The sequence below is a fragment of the Phyllostomus discolor genome, chromosome 15 (genome assembly GCF_004126475.2).
Source record: "Phyllostomus discolor isolate MPI-MPIP mPhyDis1 chromosome 15, mPhyDis1.pri.v3, whole genome shotgun sequence".
Lineage (NCBI taxonomy): Eukaryota > Metazoa > Chordata > Mammalia > Chiroptera > Phyllostomidae > Phyllostomus > Phyllostomus discolor.
Genome location: NC_040917.2, coordinates 11,943,048 through 11,960,732, shown reverse-complemented (window position 1 = coordinate 11,960,732; position 17,685 = coordinate 11,943,048). Strand labels below are relative to the sequence as shown.

The window sequence follows — 17,685 nt, the reverse complement described above, 5'->3', positions numbered from 1 at the left end:
TATCTTTTTAACAGTTTTTTGAAAGGTTTTATTTATTTATTTTTAGAGAGAGGGGCAGGGAAGAAGAAAGAGAGGGAGAGAATCATCAGTGTATGGATGCCTCTTTCATGCCCCTCACTGGGGACCTGACCTACAACCCAGGCATGTGCCCTGACTGGGAATCGAACCAGCGACCCATTGGTTCGCAGGCTGGCACTCAATCCACTGAGCCACACCAGCCAGGGCCACCATGTCTGTTGTATAATAAAGGGTCTATAAATGTTAACACCGTTACTAGAGGTTTCCACATATGAATCTTTACCCGAGGCACTGGCAATCCTGGAAAGTTCTTTCAGCATTCAGAAGGTCAAGTCTGCACCCCAAGGGGAAGAAGTCCCAGTGCGAGGGAGCAGCCTGGCCAGATGGCAGGGAGCCCAGAGAGAAGTGGCTATGGCTGCTGACACTCTTTAGGAAACCGCTGGGAGGAGGGTGTCCACCAAACCTGGTGTCCACCTGCTGTCTACAGTTATCCAAAGCATCTTCTTTCTCCTTCTCAAAAAGAGTCTCCATTTCGAAGGCAAATTATATGGTCAGACTACTGATCTAGGAAAGCAAGATTTTAAGGCAGAATTTGTTTAAGAGAGTAACAGCACTATGTGACTGAGCAGGTAGTTCATAGTCATTCTTAGTTTGTATAAACCGGAAAACGAAGCTGAGGCGGTAAGAGTAGGGATAAAGAAGAGTCCCCACACTAGCTCGTGAATACCAAAGAAAAGGCTGAGGTTCCACTAGCTGCGGTTAAACCAGAAGGCCAGTTCAGGCCAACTAAAGTCAGGCTCTGGGGGAACCAAAGCAGGGAAGCAGGAATCAGCGTCTGGGGAAGATGAGGAGACCCGTGGGTGTGGAGAAAACCAACCCAGGTATAGCCAGAATCGAGGAATAAGAAGAACTTGGGGAGGAGTAAATACAGGCGTCATACCCAATGGCTGGTGAGCTCTGCCGTCCGTTCCTTTCAGCCTTTGAACTTGGGGTATGTGGGGTGGACATAGGGGTCATCGGCTCTGTCCATCTGAATTTAATTGTTTGGCCCTGCAAACCTTTCTGTGGCCTCCTTCCTTTCTCCATCACATGAGAGCTGGTTTATTTCACCATCTTTGTTCACCATCAGCTATGTGCCAGGCTTTATGTTAGGAGAGATTTCAATGGAAGAGACAGTTTCTCCCTTCAGGAAACGAGTATGTAGAGAGATGGAACTGCGCAAGTGAAAACCCGAATTAAAATAGCGTAATGAATGCTCTGATAGACATAAGCCACTGGAGGAAGGGCAGCAGCAGCTTCCCAGAGGGAGTCTCAGGTTAAATGTCCCTTCCTCCTAAAGAGAAGTCTTGAGCTGTGCACTTAAGGAAACCTTCCTAGTTACTGTCAAATCAGCTTGTTTCATTTTAGTCGTAAGCTTTATCACTACTTAAAAGTTTGCTATTTATTTATTCACCTCCTCGCTCCCTCGTATCTCTCTCGCTCTCTGTCTCTGTCTCTCTCTCTCTCTCTCTCTCACACACACACACACACACACACACACACACACGAGAATATCACCTCCATGACTGCAGGAACTCCAACCCTGCTTGTGCCTGGCATTTTATATGTTCTCAATAAAAATGGAACTTAACTGCCAACTGAGCTCATTTTGAAACAGGTGGCATTAATCCCATAGCAGGCATGGCTGAGAAGGGTTTTCCATATGTTGCTACGTGTTTCAAAACATGAGAGGCTGGAGGACTTGTTTGGAGAACCACTGTTACTTTTAGGGACGAGACTGGACTAGATTTTGAAGGCTCTTGTGCATTATAGTAAGGACTATAGATTTTTTTTTAATGCTGAAGGCAGTGGGGAGTCACTGAAAACTTTTAAGTAGGGCAGCGACAAGGTAATCACTGTCAGAAGTGTGAAGGATGAATTGGAAACGGGAAAGAGCAGAGAAGGCAATTAAAAAGCTGCTGACTTGTCCAACAGTCAGTTGAATAGAAATGTCTGGCTCTTAGGCAAGAGGTTTGGGCTAAAATACTAATTGGGGAATTATTAGAGAGTAGCTGAAGGCAAAATAATAGGCGAATTCACCTAGAAACAATGTATAGTGTGAAAGGAGAGAAAGTATGAAGTTCTTAGCAACACCAACACTGATGGGCAAAGGAATAAGAGTAAAGATAAAGGAGCCTGAAAAAGATCAAACAGAAATAGCATCTTGGAACCCAAAACAGAATCAAAAACAAGCGAGTAGTCACAAGAGTATCTCATAACACACACTAGCGGTGTTAGCGTGAGACTCAACGATGTTAAATATGACAAGTACTGAATGCCTTCGTTTCCCCCCAAATACATTGCATTCCTGGGTCTAAAGAAGATAAGCCGGACATATATTAGTGCCTTAACTTGGAAGAAGTTGCGTACAGTTTTAAAAAGAATGTCTTTAAAGAGATGACCGGACAGCAATGTCACATACTTGTTTTTCTGTGCTGGTTGTAGTTCAGTGGCAGTGAGAGATCCCTCCCCCAAGCCCCAAGTGATGGGATTACAGCATTTTGGTTTCTATTTTTGTGCTGTGTGTTTGTCAGTAGGTGATCTTATTTTATGCATTGTACCCAAATTTTACTTCTTATAGTATTCATACAAACGCCTGTTACTTATAAAGCTCTGTTAAGTTTCACATCCAAGCTTCCACGGAGAAAGCGCTGCTGACCGCCCGGAGTAAAGGTAATCGTCTCCCCAGTAGTCATGGCCTCCCCCAGCCCCGCTGCGTAGACATCCCTGTTCTGCCTGCAGAACCCAGCGTAGTGTCGATAGATAGGACCAGTTTCTTCTCCCTGCTCCTCCATCAAAACAGGCGCTGCTGAGGGAACAGGAGAATGCTGTCAGAGCCGCTTCCTAGCCTTCCGGGCTACGTGACAATAACTTACAGTGAGCACCGGAAACTAAATATGAAATGAACAAGAAAAAAATCGGCCATTGTTGAGGGCCTGAGGCTCGACCTTTGCGGGGGAGGGAGTATTTCTCCTTCCCATACATTTCACACCCTAGGGCAATTCTAGCAGATACTCTTCCTGGGCCGAGTCTCCATTCCTAGCATCTTATCTTTCCTCATGGAATCTTGCTATCTCTCAGTGCTGGCTCTGTAGACAACAGCTGGTAGGGGAGAATCCCGGGCCAGGTGAACTTCAACAAGACCAGAGACACAGAATAAAGAACATCACAGCATTGAGCCAAGTGACCCAAAGAAAGTCAACACTGAGAACCTGGATCCAGGTGTAAGCGGTTTGGGATGGGGCTGGTCCAGACCCTGACGTTTACCGCAAGATTTTAGATCAGAGCCAGGGGGACCACAATAAACCGGAGTCCGAGTCTAGGCGGACAGTGCCAGACGGCACCTCGAGGAAACCAGCACCCTCAATGTCCATTCAGACAAAACCAGACTGGTGTGGGACGGAAGGAGTCGGAGATCAAATAAGAGCCTTGAGTGATAAGAGAGGACCTTGATAACTGGCAGCCTTTCAGTTTGGACTTGATATTTTTTTCTACTTCCCGCCAGTCCAGAAATAATCTGAGTGAATGGGCAAAAACAAGTAGTAGTTCTGAAAAGGTAAATTCTGGCCGTTTGATTTTTCCTTCTGTTATACTAATCTTTTCGCTTGCCCCCTATTCACTGGGCAATGTCAAAAAAAATTTTTTACCAGGAGAATTTGCTTTTGGTTGCTCTGTTTGATGCTCCTCTTCCCTGCTTAGCCATCCCCGCATCCTCCTCCTTAGGGGCAGGGAACCCTTTCCTGCCGGGGTCGGTCCCACAGCCTCACCAGGGGGCCTCAGCCGGAAGCTTAGTGTTTAATAGGTTGGCCCCCATTTCCCTTTTCCGAGTTCCTGTGTGAAATCCCGCTTAGTTTCCTGTTTCGGAGGCTGTTCGCATCCTGTGCCCTTGGTCTAGTTCAGCCCTTCCCTGTGCGTGGTGTGCCTGGCTTTGTCTCTCAATTACTTGCGGAGGCTTTCTGTCACTGTCTGTCCAGAGTAGTCCCAGCGTTTAGCTTTTATGTCGCCATCTGATTCCCGTGTTTTATTTTCATTCTAGAACTCACCACTGGTGGTTTCTTTTGCCTTTACCTTCTATGAAGAACATGTCTTGATCAGTGTTGTATTATTTTGTACCTAGAACAGTGCCTGGCATATAGTAGACACTCATTCTCTTTCTTTTTGACGCTCAGTATCTTTTGAATGACTGAATGAGAAGAAAAATTTGATACACCTTTTCAAATTTCATTTCACATGGAATTTCATATACCATTTCATTTCACTATTTCATACTGACTTCATTTTGTCAGTATGTGTATGTGGTTAGCTTTATACTGGCTAATTTGTTTTGAGCACTTTATGGATTGATCAAATCCAACCAGGCCCCCACAAACAGGTTTTCCTATATTCGTATGTGCCGAAACTATCTGTTTCTATCTTGATCTAAAGTCACTTGCTAAAAATGTATAGTTTAAAACCTTGTATAAGCTTAGCATCTAACAGTATGAAAGGTGCAAAAGGGTATGGGTTGTGTCAGAAGAGATGTGTGAGTTTCACGTGAATTGCCTTGATTAGTGGAAGACTAGAGAGACCGTTGGGTTTCCAGCAGTCCCTCAGTAATGACTTAGCACTTAGAAATCTTCTTGGCAAAGAAGGGGTAAGATGGTCATCGATGAGCTGCCAGATTTAGGGATGGAAGGAATGTGTGACGAGGAAATGAGCCATGAAGAGGAATGAATTTAGACATTTTAACTATAGAAACATTAGCTTGGACTCGAGCAGGATGTGAAGCTATGAAAGGAGGTTCTAAAGAAAAAGAATGCTGAGCAGTGATAGGAAAGGAAGAGACTGTGGATATAACACTCCTAAGGAATGGGAGGACTCGGGACACAGGATAGCTTCAGGGAAGGGGGCAAACATTTGGATGGAGGTGAAAGGGGAAAAGAAAGTCAGATAGTGCCTTTAAAAAAATGGAGGTAAAATTCACATAACATTCACCCTCTAGGCCATTAAAGTATATAATTCCGAGGCTTTTAGCACATTCACAGAGGTGTGCAGTCATCAGCAGTATCTAATTCTAGGACAAAACTTGAATCCCCCAGAAAGAAATCTCACACCCGTTAAGCAGTCACTTCCACTCCTCTCTCCCCCAGCCCCTGGCACGCCCCTGGCAGGTCCCTGAGGATTTGCTTATTCTGGACAGTTCATGTAAAGAGAAGCATTCAGGATGGGGCCTTTGTGACTGGCTGCTCACACTCAGCATGTTTTCAAGGGTCATCCATGATGTAGCTAGCATGTGTCAGTACTTCATGCCTTCTGTGACCGAGTCATGTGTCTTGTGTGGATGTATTTGTTGCTTCCACCTTCTGACTCTTGCGAGTAGCATTCTGCTGCGGGCATCGGTGTACCGTGATCAGTTACAAGATGCCTCTCCTACCTCCATTCCGAGCTTTCCCCTGCTGACAATTTTGTGTAAACCTTACATTTAAATGCTGATTACACGTGTTCTACAAATCCTGTGTTAAACATTCAGAAAGACTTATTCCACTGAATTTTAAAGGATTTTAAGTGAAGTTAAAATTGCCTGGAAAATTGCAAATTTAACAACATTCTTCTCTATTAAGTCATCCTGATTTTGCTTTCTGATGTTAGCAGCCAGACATCTGCATAGTTTTTAGAGTAATTATGTGTCAGTTGATTTTCATAGGCAGTGGGAACCTCTGCTGTGGAGTTGAACTGGTAGAGATTGTATTTACAGACCAGTCTCCCTGCTTCCTCCACCCCTTCCACACTGGCGTGTACTGCCTGTGCCAGTAAGCACGCCCATGGAATGTAATCTGGCCTCCCTGTGCAAGTACTCAGGAGGTGTGAAGGTTACCCCCATGAAAGTTGGCCCTGTGTTTTTTAGCTTTATGTACCATCATTCTCCCCTCCAGTTTCAGAATCAGAAGCTGTGGGCATTTTCTGTAGAGTCTGAGCTTTTAAATAATAATGACTATGATAATAATATGCTAGTGAAAAAAAAACCAAAGTCAAACTTCTCATAAGCTTGGTTTGTTTTATACACACTAGTTCTGTAGCATCTGAAGAATATTTAGGCTTTTTTTTCATTCAAAACTAAAATCTAAAAATATAGTTTGGTTCTTAGAGAAGTTTTATTTTGACTACAGAGTACCTCTGTATGGGTCAGGTGACTCTCTCTCTCTCTCTTTTTCTCTTTCTCTCTCTTTTCATAAGCTTCTGTATGAGACCTAAGCTCCTTGAGAGCAGAGACTGCCATAACGGTCATCCTATGTTATCTGCAGGGGATTGGTTCCAGGATCCTTTGCAGACACCAGAATCCAAGGATGTTCAAGTCCATTGTATAAATGGCACAGTATTTGCATAGACCCTACACACATTCTCCTGTATACTTTAAATTATTTGTAGATTACTAGTACTACCGAAGACTATGTAAATACTATATGAATAGTTTGTACATTATATTGCTTGGGGAGTAATGACAAGAAAAGAATGTCCAGTACAGACACAGTCACCGTATGCCTGACTACATAATACAGGCCAGCAGTGTGACTTTTTATGGAAAAAAAATTCAATTTGTGGTTGGTCAAATTCGTGGATGTGGAACCCACAGATACTGAGGGCGGACTGTAAGTTATATACTTTCTGGTGGCCAGCACAGTAGCCTACAGATAAGTCCCTAGCTGAATGAAAACTCCAGAGATTGTACCATATATCAAGTTGGGCATTTGATTGAGGCCAGAGTGGGGAAGAGGAGAGAATCAGGAGTCTGTGTTAATACTGCTCTGGAAACACCTGAGTCATATAGGAGGTGAGATGACAGGTGAACAGTTGTCTGTGGTTGGGAATTGAAAGGAAACCTTGGAGGTGGGTGACACCCCCTAGGGACAGATTCCAGAAGGAAAAGAGGAGAAACTGGAGCAAACTTGTCCTCTGCTTTGAGCGGCTCTCAAGTTCTGTTGAACTATGAGATCGTGGCACAGAATATACGTGCTCTTTTCAATGTGAAAAGTATACCTTTAAAGTATGTAGACAGTACAAGTTTTTTATAGCCTCTTTGTTTTCACATGAAAGTTGTCACCAAAAGCTGTTTTTGTTCCTAGACACAAAAATGATGATACGGATTTCAAGCTAGGCTAGTCGTTGCTCTCGTTAATTTTTCAAAGCACTGTCAGAAACAAGGGATGAACTTTGAAGGCGTCATTCCCCTTGCAGTGGTAGTTCAGGTTCTCTCCCTTGTCTGGGAGATAAACAGATGTCACCTCTCTGACAGATACAGGTAGAGCTAGCTGTCTCTGATGCTTTCAAGCAGGGCAGTCCAACCTGCGGCCCACGGGCCACATGCGGCCCAGGATGGCTAGGAATGCGGCCCAGCACAAAATCATAAATTTACTTAAAACATTATGAGATTTTTGTGTGATTATGTGTCCCAGTGTATTTAACATGTGGCCCGGGACAACTCTTCTTCCAGTGTGGCCCAGAGGCACCCAAAGGTCGGATGCCCCTGCCAGGGAGTCCGTGGAACGTCATCTAAATGCGCTCTCTGCACAACTCCACTCCCCCTCCTGAAGCATTGCTGCTCACGTGTGTTCATGTCTTTTGTTGTCATCTCAAAACAGTGTCAGAGTGATTTGGAGAGATTTATTATATCTTGTTAGAAACTGCTGGCGCTTAAATGTTTGAGAAAGTCAAGGTTTGGGAAGTCCCTATGAGTACGATTAGGAGGTGATATCAGCAAATCAGAAATTCACTTAAGGTGGCTTGTAAATTAGCATGCCAAAGAGCTACAATACACAAATAACCATCACATGTGGTCATTTTCATCTTCTACTGCTAAACCGGAGTTAGATTTTTTCTAGCAGTTTTTATAAAAATTTAGATTTTTTATCTAGTAGTTTTCTAGTAGTTTTTCTAGTAGTTTATATAAAATAAGGAGATAAATCAGTACATTTGGAGTTTAATGACTTGCTTTAGAAAATGTTTGAATTTTAAATGGTCACAAATAACTTGAGTAGCTCTAATTTGCCTTCTGTCCAAGTGGGGTTCAAGGCAGAGCACATAGAAAAGGGCACTTGGTGTTCTCACTGCTCGTGGTCGTTAAACTCACTCATTCTCCTGCGGAGCAAACGGAAGCAGCTCTGTCCCTTCTTTGTATTGTGCTTCTGTGTGTTATTAAAACTCCTACTTGATTTAAATTTGATAATATATCATTTGCTCTTAAAGCAAAGATAATTTGAATACTGAGTGGTTCGAGAGACTATGAAATCACAGTTCTTTAAAACTGTAGTCATATTTGAATGAAATATTAAGTGACAAGGCCATCTAGTGGTAAAATTCCCAGGTTAGAGTTACTAAAAATCTGTCCTCTGCCTTACTAAATGTGGACTTCAAAATGTATCAGATAGATGTGCTGGATAATCATTCCAAAGTTTTCCAGAAAATAGCTGAAACAAAGGTATTTTTCCCCTTTTGTACAGAATGAAGTCTCTTTGGTTTATTGTTCTAAAACTCCTTCCTACAAAGTGCTAATTCAAACACAATGTTGTTCTTGGTTGTAATAATTAGAGCCACAACCAATACCTGTAAATAATAAACAGTGGGGACAAAGGGAGACTGTGGAGCGTTCAAGTTCACGTAGTTAACCTTTCTGCAGCCTCTTTGGCAAAATCGGGGCCCGTTATGAGCCAGGAAATGAGTAAGCCTGAGGTCCTGCCCTGAAAGCACGTGATTGCTGACTTCTGTCTGCATGCAGAACATTTCCAAAGTGTCTGCCAGAGACAGTCTGCTCATTCGGAATGCCAACCTGTGAAAGGAGACCCAGGAACGTGCTCTTCAGATGAAGGCCTGTGAGTTACTGTAGGTGACTGCAGTTCGAGAATGGTCCTATACCCAATATGCAGATCATACAATAAAATCTGTTACGTGCGAACTTACTTATATGTACAAATTTAGCGCGTGTATGTAGATGCTAAACATGTGGTAGGGAAAGGACACATAAAATCCATCCTGCATTTGTAGTTTTCCAACATGCTTCTCAAAAATCACAGAACAAAGAGACAGACTAAAAACAAGCTCAAGCGGTATGCTTTTTAACTCTGCGGTATTTCCGTGTTTAACATTATTGCCATCTTTTAACAAATGACATGTAATATCCTGACTATTTCTTACTACCAAACAGTACCTTTGCTAACTATCAACAAGGGGCGGTTACAGTTACATGAGCTGCCACTGTCCGCTCTTCCCTCCAGCTCTCCCTGCATGGGGAGGCTGCCTCGTACGGAGCTCAGGGTTCCTCTCACTGTGGAAGGTAATGTAGGATACCTTGATTTGCCTCTGAAGTGACTGAGAGTATGCACATGCTAATCTGAGTTTTCACCTGTGAAATGATTTCTCCTCCTAGGTCTTTGGATTAGATGACAATCAGGACTATAATAGGCCTATTATCCATGAGAAACATAAAGATCTGATAAAAGACTGGGCTCTCAGCTCTGCTGCCGTAGTCGTGGAAGAAAGGAGACCACTGTGCACTCCTGGGTTTCACAACTCAGAGGTATTCGTCTCCCTCCTGCCGAGCGTCGTCCACGCACACCTGTGCATTTCTGTCCCTTGTAATCACGTGACGTTCTCGATCCGCCCCCTCGTAAAGTCCTTCGGAAACCTAAATCCTCACGAATCATTTGTTTCCCCTGAAAGCCTAAAGCAGTTTTGCAGTAATCCCATTTCAGTTTTTATTACTGTGTTCTTTCAAATTGACATTGTTTTGTAGCGAGGGAGAAAATGTTAACTGTTGGTAAGCCGTGAATGAGCTTTATGCTCGCTGCTCTAATTGTGTTGAGACAAAACAAAAAATATACGCTGCTTACACTTTGTAGGACGTCACGTATGTGGAATGGAGAGACTTATCATGCCAGGAAACATGCAAGGTAGTGCCTCACAGATACAACTTATAAACCTCAGGCAGTGCCGTTGCAGTACAGCTGGGATGCAGTTAGAATGATGTGAAGTTAATTAAGGATGGCTGGGTGAAGGTAGTTTAGACTCAGTGTGGTATTGCACAGCTAGAGAGACCTGAGTTCAAATCCCAGAACTGCCACTTCTGACAGCCTGCCTTTGACTTAGCTGCTTCCCCTTTGGTCTTCGGTTTTCTCATCCCTACAAATGCTGAGAAAATAATTTTTAATAAAAACTGTTTACAGAGAGTTTAATGAGGTATATAAAATGCCCAGCACAGTAACTGTCTGAGGTTTATGCACTTAAGTGTTCCTTCCTTTATTGGAAATGATCTTAGAATTTCATTCCACACTGATGTGTCCAAAAGAAATCTAAAAAATGCATGTAACTGAGAAGTGTTAATTAATTATATAATTTATTCAGATAATAAGAGCTAATGTTCAGTGGGAGCTTTCTGTGTACCGTTTTATAAAGCAGGAAACTGTAGTATGTAATAATTAAGTTAGCCAAGGTCTTAACACTAGTACCTTGTGGAGCTAGAGTTTGAACTTTAACTCATTGTGCTCTGCTGCCTCTCAGGAAATGAGTTAATTTAAAATATAAATAAATAAATAAATATAAAATAAATAAAATCTTAAGGTATAAATAAAGCAAAATATAATAGTTCCATTTGTGTGAAGTATAAACAAAATATTTTCATAGATAGGTAAATACACCTACGTATATGTTAAAATTGTCCTTTTATGGTCTGCCATTTCCTGAAAACTGTCAAAGTAATGACTGGGCTTTAGTGTTCTTTTTTCCCCTTGATCTGAAAGAATTGTTATTCTGTGTTACAAGACACAAGAGGCTTCATTTACTTACTGAAACCCAGCTGTACTTGTTTGAGGCAGGGTTTGGTATTAGGAGAGGTTCTGGTGAACGTGAACTTAAGTAGATTCTCTCTTCCTTTCTCATCCCCTCAACCCATGCCAAGCAGAATTTGTATATGGCCCCAGTACGTACCCGCCTTTGCAAGAGTCGCCTAAAGAGGCCATTAGAACAATTTTTACACATAAGTATGTGCCCGTGAAACCCACTCTGTTCTGGGGATTCCTGGCACGGTGTAAATGGCTGAGGTCCTTCCTTCAGTGCCAGAGCTATGGGCACTTACCATAAAACCTTGAAAAGGAATTGAAGGATTTGGCAAGAATTCCTTAGGCTTCATTGTATGTATGTTCTTATGTAGACTTACTATTTTAACGTATTATTTTTGAAATCATAGAGTATACAGTCTATATGAAATATTTTCTTCAGCAGTTTCTAGCCTGTCATCAGTAATACAGTAAATCTGGCACTTTTAATAAAATATTGTTTTTGAATAATTCAAAACAAATTTTCAGCCTTAGCTTCCTACACTAGTTGTCATTTAAGTTTCAGTATTAAGCCTTGGCTTAGATTCTTTTTACACTCCCTAGGTCTTCCATATTAAATGCCTAGATGGCTCTGGTCTTAAGAATCCCCTTGCTGTGTCCATAAGTCTGTGGGTCCCTATCATGAACTCAGTTCCACTGCACATTTGACTGTGAGGGTTCAAGAGCCCTTGCTTAAAGGATAGACCTAGACATGGGCAAGATCTGTAGGTGTAGGTTCAGACTGGTTGTAGAAAAATTCTTAAAGGTTGGGTGATTTCTTCTTTTTCTGAAAATATTAAAGTGTCATCGAAAGAAGTGCTTAGCTCTGGGTTTGTCTTTGAAATCCCTGAAGACGTGGCCTGGCAGATTTAATACTCCTTGAGACGCTGGAACTACTCCGGGTCCTGGAAACAGTTAGAGGGCTGGAGAACAGCTTAGGGACAGACCTTTAGACTCGCTCTTCTGTAGGAGGGAGTAGAACTGACTCCACTGTTAGAGCCACGAAGCCGTGACAATACACCTAAGTTTACCTAGCAGCAGTAAATGTCAGGTCCAAGAGTTTATTTTAGTACCATGGTTACTCTTGCATAAGTTGATTTATACTCCATTCCCAGCAATAATAAAATGTTGTTGTTAAAGGGGGTAACTAGAGAATATTCATTTTATACTATATGAGGAAGCTTAATAAATGAGAGTACAAGAATACGAGTAGTAAATATTGCTTTGTATGACAGGTTAATGAGACGAACTGGAATTGTCTCTCATGAGAATCAGATTTGACCAGACTGTATTACTTTGTTATTTTATTTTTCTTCTCCAGGAAGTCCCACCTTCATCCGGAAGCAAGCGTTGGGTTTCACAGTGGGCTAGTTTGGCTGCTAACCACACGAGGCATGATCAGGAGGAAAGGATAATGGAACTGTCTGTACCTGTTCCTTTAGAGAACGGTATTTTCTTTTCGTGTGTGTGTCTATGTGGATGGGACATCCGTTTTTTAAACACAAGCTGAATTATGTAGTGAGAAGTAAATTAAACCTAAATGAGCATTTTCAGATATGATCATGCTTATACTACATGTATAATTTTAATTTAACTAATGTGGAAATCATTCAAATTAACTCTGATGATAAAGATAATTTGTAGATGAAGCACAGAATATATACAAATTTGTATAACATGAAAATTTAAAAAGATGACTAACATATTCCAAATTATCCCATTCATTAATACAACAGATATGTAAATGCTACTTTTTGTGCCATACATCAATTAAAAAAGAATTTACTTAATACATAATTTACTTACTACATCTCTTGCATTTATGTAATGTGATTTTTATTAACTTTTAATTCTATTTCTATGAACTGAAATACAGGAAAACAAATTTTATGATCCTGGATTCTAATGATATTAGATTCAGTTCATTACAGTCTTAATTTAAAAACAACATTCAAGGAGAATTTGCATGTGGCTTTACATTTATAGTCTTAACATTGTTATCCTCAGAAATGGAAACAGAAATTTATTTTGTCTCTGACTTGTGGTTCCCTAAAAATCTGGTTTAGGAATTTTGGAAGCATTAGTCAGCATTATTTGACCAAGGTACAAGACAGGGTACAAGCTGTATCATTTGACCAAGGTACAAGACAGGGAAAAGCTGTATCATTTATCAGTCAGAAATCAAAGAGACAATTAGAGTTTTACCAAAAATCTTTGGAAAGACAGGGATTTACAGGTTGTTTCCCAGAAACCAGTTCGAGTTTGGGAAACAGAGACCAGGCGGAGGACCGAAGGATGTTTATAAGAAGAAGCCACTAGAACATTATTAAGCATTAGCTCTGGAAAGCAAAATTCCGCCCCTGCTATAAGAAACAGTAGACCACTTGGCCTTCATCATCTCATTCCGGCTTCACATTGTAAATTAATTTATTTAGGTAAGCTGATAAATCCACTTAAATCTAAAGGGTTCTTGTTAACCATTTACCCGGTATGAGAAATGCTAGAAAAATACAAAAAAAAATAAAATAGCTATTATATTTTAGATACTTCAAGTAGCAAGGAAATAAGCCATAATGAAATAATACATGATTAATTGCTAAATTATATAAATTATTAAGTTTAATATTTTTTGCATCATAATCATTATATTGCTATGAAATTTTAATGCTAAACTTTAAGAATTGTAAAGGAAAAATCTATAGAAGCTTTATGTAGCATGGTTTCCTCAGTTATTTTAAAAAAATTAGCATCCTTTCTATGTTAATTTACATTTCTCTGAAAGATGTATCCCTTTTCTCAAAAACACATTCCATCTATTCAGGAAACTACCCCTTAAGTATTCTCAAATTCTCTCACATGGAAACATTAATGTATGTATTTTCTCACTGGCTTCTACTTAACTTGAAAAAGAGAAAGTGATTGTGTATTTGTTTATGAGGCCTTAATGTACCAGGCAGCCATAATTTAAAATCCCTCCATTTATAAAATTAAAACAAGTCTTATCACCTTCCATACTTATAATTTTAAAAAATTCTTTTAATCAGCGTTGGATATTATTTTTAGAAAAACATTAAGTCCGACATTTTTTCATTTTACTTAGGACATCCAACATATTCTTTCAGTTAGATAATGATGCTTATTAAAAACAGGATTTTTGCTGTGTAAATTGAAAGTATAACAAAGAAACAGTGTTTATTAGGCATTCTCTGTGCATCTCTACAATAAATACACTGGTTAGAGTCTGATGTCATGGGCCAAACTTAGAGGATGGGATGAGCCCCAAAGCCAGAATAAACACAGTGAACTTCCATGAAACACACTAAAAGAAAAAGAGGCACAACAGCAGTAGGTTTCAGATCAGATGACCCAAATGTCCGTCTCAGGCAGTTTGGTTTCCTGGCTCCCCTGTCAGCAATCTGCCCGTTTGTGCACCTGGCATTCACTGTGCTGCCTTTTCAACTGCTCTGTCACAATGCTGGCTTATTTAGTCCAAGTCTTATTTTATACTCAAGCCATCTCTTGACTTACACTTCAAAACCTAGTGTAAAATGGTACTCTTTTTCTATTTACTTTTTGCCCTAATTTCTTCTTTGTGGTTTTACTTCACAGATGCAGACATCAACGAATCGGGCATTTCCATGCGAAGCGCTGGCTCGGCCACGTCCTTGGCCAGTCAGGGAGAGAGGAGGAGACGGACCCTCCCCCAGCTTCCGAATGAGGAGAAGTCCCTGGAGAGCGCCAGAGCCAAGGTGATGAGCCAGAGGTCAGAGATAGGAGAAAAGCAAGACACGGAGCTTCAGGAGAAGGAAACCCCTGCGCAGGTGTACCAGAAGGACAAGCAAGATACGGACAGAGCCCCAATGAAACCGAACAGGGCGGTCAACGGGGAGCCTCTGAAAACTGGGGGGGATGGTAAAGTCCTGCTGCACTTGGTCAGCTCCTCCCCTGCCAAGGAGAAAGGGGAAGCGGACAAGGAAACTTCTTTGGTAAAGCAAACATTAGCTAAACTGCAGCAACAGGAGCCCAAGGAGCAGGCCCCGTGGACACCTAAACTATCTTCCAAAAATGCCCCGGGTCAGGCAGAGAGAAGTAGGGAGGAATCTTTTAAACAGGAGTCACTGGCTCCAGAAAAAATTCCGGGACATTCTGCAAGCAAAGGAGAAAGAGTGATACAAAGCGAGGGCAAGCGAAGAAAAGCTGAGGACATTCTGAAGGGTCACACTTCGAAGGGAGGAGACAAGAAGGAATCCTCCAAGTCCTTAGTGCGACAAGGAAGCTTCACCATAGAGAAACCCAGCCCCAACGTCCCGATAGAACTTATCCCCCACATCAATAAACAGACTTCGTCCACACCCCCGTCTCTGGCGCTGGCATCTGCCAGCAGAATACGTGACAGAAGCGACTCCATGGAGACTGATTCCAGTATGGACACTACCCTTATTCTGAAAGACACAGAGGCGGTGATGGCTTTTCTCGAAGCTAAGCTTCGCGAAGATAATAAAACGGATGAAGGCCCAGATACTCCCAGCTACAACAGAGACAACTCCATCTCACCGGAGTCTGACGTGGACACAGCCAGTACCATCAGCCTGGTGACCGGGGAGACCGAAAGGAAGTCAACCCAGAAGCGGAAGAGTTTCACCAGTCTCTATAAAGACAGGTGTTCTTCGGGTTCTCCTTCCAAGGATGTTGCAAAATCATCTTCTGGTGCTAGGGAGAAAATCGAGAAGAAAACAAAAAGCCGATCCACAGATCTAGGCTCCAGAGCAGATGGGCGTAAATTCGTCCAGTCCAGTGGGAGGATCAGACAGCCTTCGGTGGACTTAACCGACGACGACCAAACCTCCAGTGTACCTCATTCTGCTATCTCTGACATTCTGTCGTCCGATCAGGAAACCTACTCCTGCAAACCTCATGGAAGGACTGCCCTTACCTCAACAGATGAGCACGCGCATTCCAAACTGGACGGAAGCAAGGCCACCAAGTCTAAGGCTTCGCCTGTCGCGCCTGGTTCATCCAGTAAATCCACCACTCTCCCAAGGCCACGGCCCACCAGGACTTCCCTCTTGCGCCGAGCACGGCTTGGGGAAGCGTCAGACAGCGAACTTGCCGATGCGGACAAAGCATCCGTTGCTTCTGAAGTGTCCACAACAAGTTCCACATCGAAACCTCCCACGGGAAGGCGGAACATCTCTAGGATTGATTTACTGGCTCAGCCTCGGAGAACCCGGCTGGGCTCGTTATCAGCCCGCAGTGACTCGGAAGCCACCATCTCTAGAGGTAGTGCCTCTTCACGGACCGCGGAAGCCATCATTCGCAGTGGAGCCAGACTAGTTCCTTCGGATAAGTTTTCTCCTAGAATCAGAGCCAACAGTATCTCTCGACTCTCAGACTCCAAGGTCAAAAGTATGTCCTCCGCGCATGGCTCTCCTTCAGGTAAATTGAATCCAGACTTTTTTTACAATATTAGCATATTTATTTTATGTGTTGGGATTCTTTTCTTTTTTTTAATTAACTCTCCAGCATTGCTTCTCAAAATATTCAACAGAAAAGTTACTCTAGAGAGTTTTTTCCTATAAAAATTATTTTATTTAGTTTAATACATAGAAAATTCAGATGTTACATACACTTCCAGTTAATATCCTGGAGTAAAATAGTGATTTCAAGATTAGAGGTCTACTGAACTGATACAGAAGATTTAGTTGTCTACTTGGTGAGCCGTCTGGATTTGTATGTCAAAAATCAGATTAGGAATTACTCTCTAGTATAGATAATAGGAGTCTACATTGCGCTCCTAAAAGCATGTCTAACTTTCAAATATCTAATTCAAAGCCCTTATGGATCTGAAGAAAAGCAGTGTACCTTTTATTACTCCGAACAGAGTTAAATGAAATTATCAATGTTTTACCCTTTTTACCTATTTATTTTTGATATGTCTTATACACCTTACCTCGGTATGCAGTCTTGTCTTATACACCTTTAAAAGTTAGATCTGTTGGTGGGTGGGGCAAGTGAAACTGACCCCTGATTTATTTCAGTGGAAGAAGATGGATTCGTGGGGCAGTCACTTAGCCCATGTGTCAAACTGGGCTATAGAAGTTAACAGGTTAGGAGCTTCAGCTCATAAAGCACTGTTACATCATTCAAGTATAGTCGTTAGCTGTCATTACTTGTAGTCTTTACAAAAACAACGTATCCCCCACCAGATTTTAACTGCCTCTGGCATATGTGTCTGTTTACATACTTCATATTGAGAGCTGAGGCCCATGAACACGCATATGACCCCTTTGGTCCAGAGACAGACATTTGTGTGTGTCCAGGAGACACGGCCTCATTACCTCATAATCAGCCTCCTGCAGGGGTGTGGCCGAACACTGGGTGCGGGGAAACCAGCTGTTGCAAACTTGGATGTTTATTATCCTCAGCCAGCAGGCATCTCAGTGAACCCTAAGCCCTGAGTTAGAATGCAGGGAAAGTCGGTATGTGGTCTTACCTTTTTATTTTGACACCTGCCACAATATAGCCTACAAGACCCCAAACTAACAGTGCTTTGCATGTGTCACTTTTCCCGTTTTTATCCCTCCTCTTCTGTCTCCGCTGCTGGTTCCCCCACTCTGTTCCCATTCCATCTCTGTCCGGGTCGGGGGGTGCGGTGGTGGCGGCAGTACCTGTGATGGGAGTGTGTGGAGTCATTACTTACGAGCATGATTCCAAAAACAATAGGTGCATCTCCCTTATTACCCCCATCCTCTTGTTTCTACGCCTCAAGCTTTGGTAGGCGGTTCCT

The 17,685-nt window shown here is 42.1% G+C and overlaps 1 protein-coding gene across 12 annotated transcripts in view; it reads left to right on the top strand.

Annotated features, from left to right (window-relative positions):
• CEP170 (centrosomal protein 170) overlaps window positions 1–17,685 on the top strand; it is a 99,870-nt gene that overhangs the window by 57,951 nt on the left and 24,234 nt on the right. For 10 of the 12 annotated variants that reach the window (XM_028531102.2, XM_036016145.1, XM_036016144.1 and 7 more), the window contains 3 exons: window positions 9,455–9,604; window positions 12,220–12,346; window positions 14,508–16,334. In XM_028531102.2, the coding sequence (XP_028386903.1) occupies window positions 9,455–9,604; window positions 12,220–12,346; window positions 14,508–16,334 (2,104 nt within the window). The remainder of the gene's footprint in view (window positions 1–9,454; window positions 9,605–12,219; window positions 12,347–14,507; window positions 16,335–17,685) is intronic. The other 2 variants (XM_036016147.1, XM_036016151.1) reach the window with 1 other exon arrangement.